The following is an 8323-nucleotide window of genomic DNA, read 5'->3' as shown; positions in this document are numbered from 1 at the left end:
TCTATCAGTTACCCATGAGGAGATAGATTCATATCATTAACAATAGGAAGTACGTTGTGGTAATTATTATCCTTACATGTAGCAACATCATCATAATCTGCATACTTATAATTTTATGGAGAATCATATGGAATAAGATCTACTAGTCTGTCATATATAGTTTGTTCTGGAAAAGTATAAGAGATAAAAAAAAAATACATTCTTAATTTTTGCTTCAGAAAAGTGATAGACTTCTACTAGGCTCCGTTCTACTAGATCCGTATCCACCATATTCTTTTTCACTAGACGAGTTTCCACTAACAATTGATCAATTCAATATAGTAGATATATGTACAGGGACACCCACATCATCTACCAAAGGTTGATGTACATCATTTTTTTTACTGTGAACAACATTTACCACGTGTTTGGCATCACTCTCATTAAATATCTTTATGACATAACGCAAATCAGGATGTTTGAAAGACAAACTAATACTAGAACTATCTTCCAAACCTAACTTTATTAAAACAAAATGTAACAACCTAGCAATGTGTACATATACGGACAATTATGCATCACAGGTCTTTAATATGTGTCTTAATATTGAGTTTCACCCTTTATTATCCCACACAACCTTCTTACAAACAATGTCGTTCAATAAACTCATTCTTGTGAGAAGAAAAAAAATGTTGACAACTGATTACATGTATCCCTAAAAAGAACAGTTTATAGAATTTCGCATAAAAGTTTTGATAGGGATCATTCTTAGTACATAACTCAGATTTCGCAGTATATATGTCAAATTTTGCAGTAAAAAGGTCAGATTTCACAATAGGTCGGTGGTTAGGTTTTAAAGTGTGAAGACAAATTTAACAGTGAAATGTAGAGATTTCAAAGGTGAGGTGTGAAATGCTAATAGAATGTCATTTTGAACATTTCACAATGAGACCCCATTGCGCAATGCCCCTACGAAATGGATGGGTTTTCAGAGAATCATGTATGTTTTACGCAATTTTTGTAATAAACTTACTTAGGTATTTTTAGATTTTTTCCTAAAATATTTATAAAAGCTAAATATGATACTAGAGAAAGATATCTAATTTAGCCAAAAACTTTAATGACTTTTTAAAAAAATAGACAAAAAAAAAAAACGAATTTTCACAAACGAGCCAACCAAAATCACAGATGGCTAGGCCTCATCTGCGATTTGGTCATTCCATTTGCTGTTTGGTCCATTTCATCCGTGATTTGGTCCTTTCACTTTGTTATCTGGTCTCTTCCATTTGCTGTTTGCTCCCTTATATAAAAACATTTTTTAGAAATTGTTAACCAAATCGTAGATAGGTTTGCCCCACCTGTGATTTGTTTGGCATTTATCTACAGACTTGGATGTGAATTTTTTTTCCAAAAAAATACTTAGCTTTGACTATGAATTTGTTAAAGTTGACTACGAAATCTGATAGTGTTAACTATGAATTCGTACAAATTACTAAATTATATATAAAAATTAGCTAAAAAAATCTTTGATTATCAGTTATTTCTTTTGAATTCTCATTTTTTATGTTTGTACTAAAATGAGTTTTAATGAATATTTGGTTTGCATTGTAAGTAGTGGGAGGTGAGAGATAGTAGATAAAAATATATAGTATGTTTTGCCACAGGAAGGGATTTTTGAATTCGTGTTGATGTTTTCAAAATATATTAGTTTTCATGATTTTTTATATTTACTGAAAATGAAAACTGGTTTGTTAGATAAATATAAAATTAGTCTTTGCTTACATAACCATACTTGATGACATTAATGTTAGATTATTGATCAACAATTGTTTTTTTATTTTTGGATACAAACCGAAATTAAATCTGGTAATCAAACAAAACTCTTCATCTCTATAATACATTTTGTTATCTCCAACTTTAAAATGTAGTCTTTTTTAGCCATTTAAAGATATTACCACGTTTGGACATATATGATAAAGCAATATCTTATGGATTAGCAATCCGTTCTTTTGCGGTGGTTGGACATCCAATAAATAACCAAAAATTGTCCTCTGAAATATTTCATGCCGGACATCATTCAATCTACCAATCACTTCCTATAGTTTATTGTTTGATCCTTTGATATTAATAACCGCTTTAAAATTTTGATCGGAGTGCTAAAAGAAAACAAGTGGTTACGTGTATATAAAATATTTGACAAAAAATCACTTGAAAACTAGTAAAATAAATACAAATTATGCCGAAAATAAAAAACAAAGCGCTATAAGTCGTAAATTGTAATTAAGGTGGGAAAAAATAAGCAATAAATAATCGAAGGTATAAGCTTCTGATGCACAAATCACAATAACTTATGCATCAACAGCTTGTACCTTCTCAGATGAAGGTATATCTACAAACATACAACCAAACGATGCACGACTTCTACATAAACAACTTGTACATTCTCATCTGAACATATATTTGTGAATGTACAAGCCATGATGCACGGTTTACGCATCAGATACGTTTACGGTCGTAGATTTGTGATTTGCTTGCCATCCCAACTATGAAATGCTTTTAAAATTGTATGTCTAGCTATGAAATACTCTCAATGCCAATAGATCTAAGATTTTCTCTAACAAAAATCATATATTTTCGTTTTCTACAAATAAATCATAAATAAATATATTATAAATTGTATAAAAGCTAATAAATGATTATTAAAACAATAAATAAGCATGGATCTTATCATGTTTTCAGGAGAGTACATATTTACATCCATAAGATTCATAGAATTTCTGCCGACCGAAAACTAAAAAATGAGGATTTGAAAAAATTTAGAGTTTATATACTCATGTACCAAAATAGCATATGACCAATGTTTTAAAAACCGGTTTGAACCGGAAACCGGGAGAGGGAGTGGTTCAACTATCACCGGTTTTACATTGATTTCTGAACCGAATTGAACCGGTCGGGGTTTTTAGAAAAAACCGGTTGAACCGGTCAAAATAAACCGGTTGAACCGGTTAAACCGAATAAAAACACATGAAAAAGAACATTTACATATTAAACTTTGGTGATTTTTTTCAAATCTATTTAGTTTTCTCTAAATAAAAACATATAGTAAATGTTATAAATTCTTTTGATGTGTTTGTATTCATCAAAAACTATATTTCGTTTCGGTATTATACTTTATTTTCTTTTTGACGTATATGGATTGATGTAAAACACTAAAACTTATGGTTATGTGTTATTTTAATGTATTTGGATTCATCTACAACTTATTTTTATGTGTATTTTTAATGTTTTGAACTTGTAAACATCAAATTCATAATTTCTATATGTATGTATGTGTAGGAAAATAGAAAAAAACATGAAAAATATAGAAACCGATTCACCCGGCGGTCGAACCAGTAAAACAGGTTGAACCGAAAACCGGTCACCATACCGGTTCAACTAAAAAACCGGTTTTTAAACATTACATATGACTCAAATCACAAATGGATCTGCCAAATCGTAGATAGGCCTATCCAAATCACATGTAGGGTGAGGAAATAGGGTGAAGCTTAATAACTCAAATTTTGTTGGCTATTTTACGAAAATTGCTAATTTTTGACTATTTAAAAAAAAATTAGTATATTTGGCTGATTTTATTGAAAGCCAAATATAAGTGTGGATAGTGTCATGTGTTGTTACTTGCGACACATCCCAGATTTTGGTAGCTCAAGCTCACGTATACATTGGGATTTGGAAATGCCTAAGTTGACCCAAGGCTTCATCTCTGCGTATACATTGAAGGAACGCTCGTTGACCATGGTTTCGAAATAGTTATGGCGTCTTCGTCTTCGTCTTCGTCTTCCTCCTCCTGCAAATTGAGCCTCAGGAAGTACGATGTTTTCTTGAGCTTCAGGGGTGAAGACACCCGCAAGACGTTTGTTGATCACATCTACTCTGCCCTGCACCAAAAAGGGATTGGAACTTTTCAGGATGGCGAGAAACTCGAGAGAGGAAAATCAATCCGTCCAGAACTCTTAAAAGCCATCGGAGAATCATCCATTGCGATCATCGTGTTCTCGAAAAACTACGCTTCTTCATCTTGGTGCTTGGATGAGCTTGTGGAGATTATAAAACAACACAAGGAAACAAATCAAATCGTTTATCCAGTGTTCTATGGCGTTGATCCATCGGAGGTGCGTAAGCAGGAAGGGTTATTTGGGGAAGGGTTCGCGATACACGAAGGGGGAAAGGTGGAAGTGTGGAGAGACGCTCTAGTGGAAGCAGCCAATTTATCTGGATGGGACACGAAGGCGATAGCCAATGGGTAAACTCCTTTTCATGCCCTAAAAACCATCAATAAGCATTGCAAATTCAAAATTAACCATGCTTTAGTTTCATGAATCGTTAAACACATCTCCATTCTCCAATCTTGCTGATTGTAGTTTCAAATTTGCAGTCATGAAGCAGAATGTGTAAAAGCAATTATAAAACACATACAAGGCTCCTTGTATCACAAATACTCGATTATTGAAGAGAAACTAATAGGAATCATACCTCGAGTGGAGAAGGTGAAGTCGTTACTAAGAATGGAATTGAGGGAAGTCCGCATGATAGGCATATGGGGAATGGGTGGTTCAGGTAAGACTACAATCGCCAGATATGTATTTAGGGAACTCTCACATCACTTTGACAACACAAGATTTGTAGTAAATGTTAGAGAAATTGCAGAAAAATCTGGTTTGCATTCTGTACAACAAGAGTTGCTCTTATCAATGGACAGAAACCTGGATATGCATCAAGGAACCCAAACAATAAGAAAAATGTTTTCCCGCCAAAAAGTTCTAATTGTTCTTGATGATGTAGATGAATTAAGTCAACTAGATGCATTAGCAGGAGATTGCACCTGGTTTGGTGAAGGAAGTCGGATTATTATAACAACAAGAAATGAGAGATTGTTATTGGCACATGGAATCAACGAAGATATATATAATGTTGACTTGTTGAATACTGATGAAGCTCTTCAACTCTTTAGTCTTTATGCATTCAGAATGAATACTCCCACAAAAGGCTATGAACAACATGCACATCTTGTTGTACAATATGCTGCGGGCCATCCTTTGACCCTTAAAGTTTTGGGTAATTCTTTACGTGGTAGAGACATGAAGAAATGGATAACAACAATGGATAGACTTAAAGAAATCCCAAAAACAGAAACTTTAGAGACATTGAAAGTAAGTTTTGATGCACTTGAAGATATCCAAAAGGAAATTTTTTTGGATATTGCTTGTTTCTTTAAAGGGTGGCATAGTGTGGAAGTATACAAAATACTTGATTGTTGTGGATTCGATACAGAAAAATGGGTAAGTGATTTAGTACAAAGAGCTCTTGTAAGTATTTCAAGTGAAAGGTTGGATATGCATGATATGATACAAGAAATGGGACAACATATTGTTCATGGAAAGAGTTATAAAGATCCCCAAAACCATAGCAGATTGTGGAAACCTCAACAAGTTTTGGATGTACTTGTATCAAATAAGGTATATAATCATTTATGTCATAATAATAATAATAATAATAATAATCATATATTAAACTGAATGCTGAAAATACAATTACTTAACAGGGAACCGAAGAAATTCAAGCCATAGTGGTGGAGGGTTTTCATAGTGCAGAATCTTTAAATTTTACTCTTGCGTTCAAGAACATGACAAATCTTAGACTGCTTCATTTGGATACCAAAGGAATGCATTTCATAGGACCTGAATATCTTCCAAGTTCATTGCAATATCTTAATTGGAAAAACTACACTGCAAATTCACTTCCATCAAGTTTTGGATCAGGGAATCTTGTTGGAATTCACATGCATTCCAGCAGTCTTGTGGAACTATGGAAAGGAGTGAAGGTACAATGACTAAAATACCCTTATCTATGTCTATAATGGTAATTGGTATATCATTGCACTTTTTTTGTTTTGAACAGCATCTACACAACCTGAAGTTCATTGATTGCCAAGAATCAAAGAAACTTACCAAAACACCAAACTTCACAGGGATCCCAAATCTTGAAAGATTGGAGCTTTCAGGTTGTAGCAGTTTGGTAAAGGTTCATGAGTCAATCGGGTGTCTAGAAAAGCTAAAAAGTCTGGATCTTAGCAATTGCTATGAACTTAAATCTTTCCCTTCTTATATCATGATGAAATCCCTTGAAACTCTCAGTCTCAGACACTGTAATAACTTAAGAAAATTCCCAGAAATCCAAGGAAAGATGGATAGATTATCACATATCTATTTACACCATACATCAATAGAACAACTTCCAGAATCAATTCTGAACATAACAAATCTATCTGTTCTTAGTCTTCTTGGATGTATCAACCTAACAAGTCTTCCAAATACTATTTCCATGTTACAAAGCCTGACATATCTTGATGTCAGACGTTGCATAAAACTTGCAACATTACCCAAAGATCTTGGAAACATAGCTTCTTTAGAGCATCTTCTTGTGTCCACTGTTACTCAACTACCATCTTCCATCATCAACCTTAAAAACCTTAAAACCTTCTCTGCTGTAGAACCACCATCTTCCATTCCTCAGAAAAAAGGATTCCTTGATTGGTTCTTTGAACATAAAAACTCAAAAAAGAATAGTAATCTGTCTAGACACTCATTGTATCAGTTTTTACCTTCTTTATCGAGTTTGACTTCCTTGAAAGAATTAGGGCTCTGTAATTTACATGAAGGAATGACTCTACCAGTTGATATTGGCACTCTGTCATCACTAGAGTACTTAATCTTATGTGACAACCAATTTACTAAATTACCCTTTAGCATCTCCCAACTCTCTGTCCTCAAAAGGCTAGATGTGTCAAACTGCCCGAGGCTTGAAGAACTGCCCGAGCTTCCACCTACTCTTGCCCTACTTTTTGCCAACAATTGTAAATCTTTAAGGACCATAACCAGTCTCTCATCAACCTTGCGACAGGTGTCATTTCTTGGTTGCAGGAGATTGGAAGATCAACATACAGTGCTAAATAAAGCACTTCAGGTTGCTATTTTTATTATCAGAATCTGTGTTTATAACTTTTTCAAACATTAATAAAGTTTAATTTCTTTATCAACAGGGATACAATGTTGTGAAGCACCAGACTAGTGTTCTCCTTCCTGGAATTGAAATCCCAAATTGGTTTCAAAGTGAGAGGACTGGAATTGGGAAGACAGTAATTGAGTTACCTGGGAATTGGAACAATGTAATCACAGGGATTTCAGTATGTGTTGTTGCAGACTTGATGGGGCTAACTAGGCCTATCAGTTTGACTTTGTCAACAAAGCAGATTCCTTTCACAAACAGGAATGGCATGTGTCATTCCGATAGATTACATTTGTGGATGGAGTATGTGTCATTTGATCTTCTTCAATGCTCATATGAGGGGATTCTTCAGGATGATTGGATTACAACCACTCCAGGTCTTATCTTGACTGTTTCAACAGAGACTAGTGGTGTAAAGATATGTGGGGTCCGTTTTGTTTACAAAGATGTTAATTTGGAAGAAATGAGTAGTGTGGATAGCTGTGTTATGAAGAAAGAATCAAAGTTTTTAAGATGTTTTAAAGAGATGGAATTTGATGGTGTAACTTACAGTTTGCAGCCTGGAGTAAAATATGTCTGTGATGGAGATGCAACATTTGACAGGTTGTCATGGAATGAGAAGCATGAATGTTATAGATCAGGTAGATCATTGATCAAAGTAGGAATGAATATTCTTGATTAAAATTATGAAGGGGGTAAGGTGGAAGTAACCTACTTCCCTTTTATTAACGTCAAATTTGCCTTTACATAACTTGCTACTCTTTTTTTATACGCAACTCAAACAAGAAACTAACTTAAATGGTGTGGCTTTCAGTCTCCCAACTAAATAACTGGTCATTTATGTTGGTGTATCCCACATTTGTGCGATTAAGTCTTATAAACGGGTAGATATAGTCTTCTATTTTTATATAAAAACTCTTTTGGAGAGGTAGTTTTGGACTCTACATATATCTTTTATGTCTTACAATATATGTTAGTATTCGTGTGATTTGATCAAGAACTTAGGTTGGGATCTTGATGGAGGCATGTGATTTGATCAAGAACTTAGGTTGGGATCTTGATGGAGGCATTAAACCATTGACGTATCCATAAAATTACAAATAATACAATTACGAGGCTTAATAACTAATTAGAATGAAGTAAATATTGTCAACTACATATTGATTGATAAAGTGAGAGTCAATCTCAATATGCCTCATAAGCTCATGGAATACATCATTGTGAGCAATATGAATAACATAGTGATATAGGAAGAGCCGGAAGAACCCCATGTCGGCTCAAA

At 34.0% G+C, this 8323-nt stretch overlaps 1 protein-coding gene across 1 annotated transcript; it reads left to right on the top strand.

The window, feature by feature from the left end:
* The first annotated feature begins 3671 nt into the window (after positions 1–3671).
* On the top strand, positions 3672–7777 carry LOC145160357 (disease resistance protein Roq1-like). The gene is made up of 5 exons (XM_079079513.1): positions 3672–4279; positions 4412–5492; positions 5579–5857; positions 5935–6999; positions 7076–7777. The coding sequence occupies exons 1-5, from the start codon at positions 3789–3791 to the stop codon at positions 7721–7723; spliced, it is 3564 nt and encodes a 1187-aa protein (XP_078935639.1). The 5' UTR covers positions 3672–3788; the 3' UTR covers positions 7724–7777.
* The last annotated feature ends 546 nt before the right edge of the window (positions 7778–8323 follow it).

Source organism: Lactuca virosa, chromosome 2 (genome assembly GCF_052849685.1).
Source record: "Lactuca virosa cultivar CGN04683 chromosome 2, Lactuca_virosa_CGN04683_v6, whole genome shotgun sequence".
Classification (NCBI taxonomy): domain Eukaryota; kingdom Viridiplantae; phylum Streptophyta; class Magnoliopsida; order Asterales; family Asteraceae; genus Lactuca; species Lactuca virosa.
The sequence above is the reverse complement of the archived record's forward strand: the minus strand, read 5'-3'. Positions and strand labels throughout refer to the sequence as shown.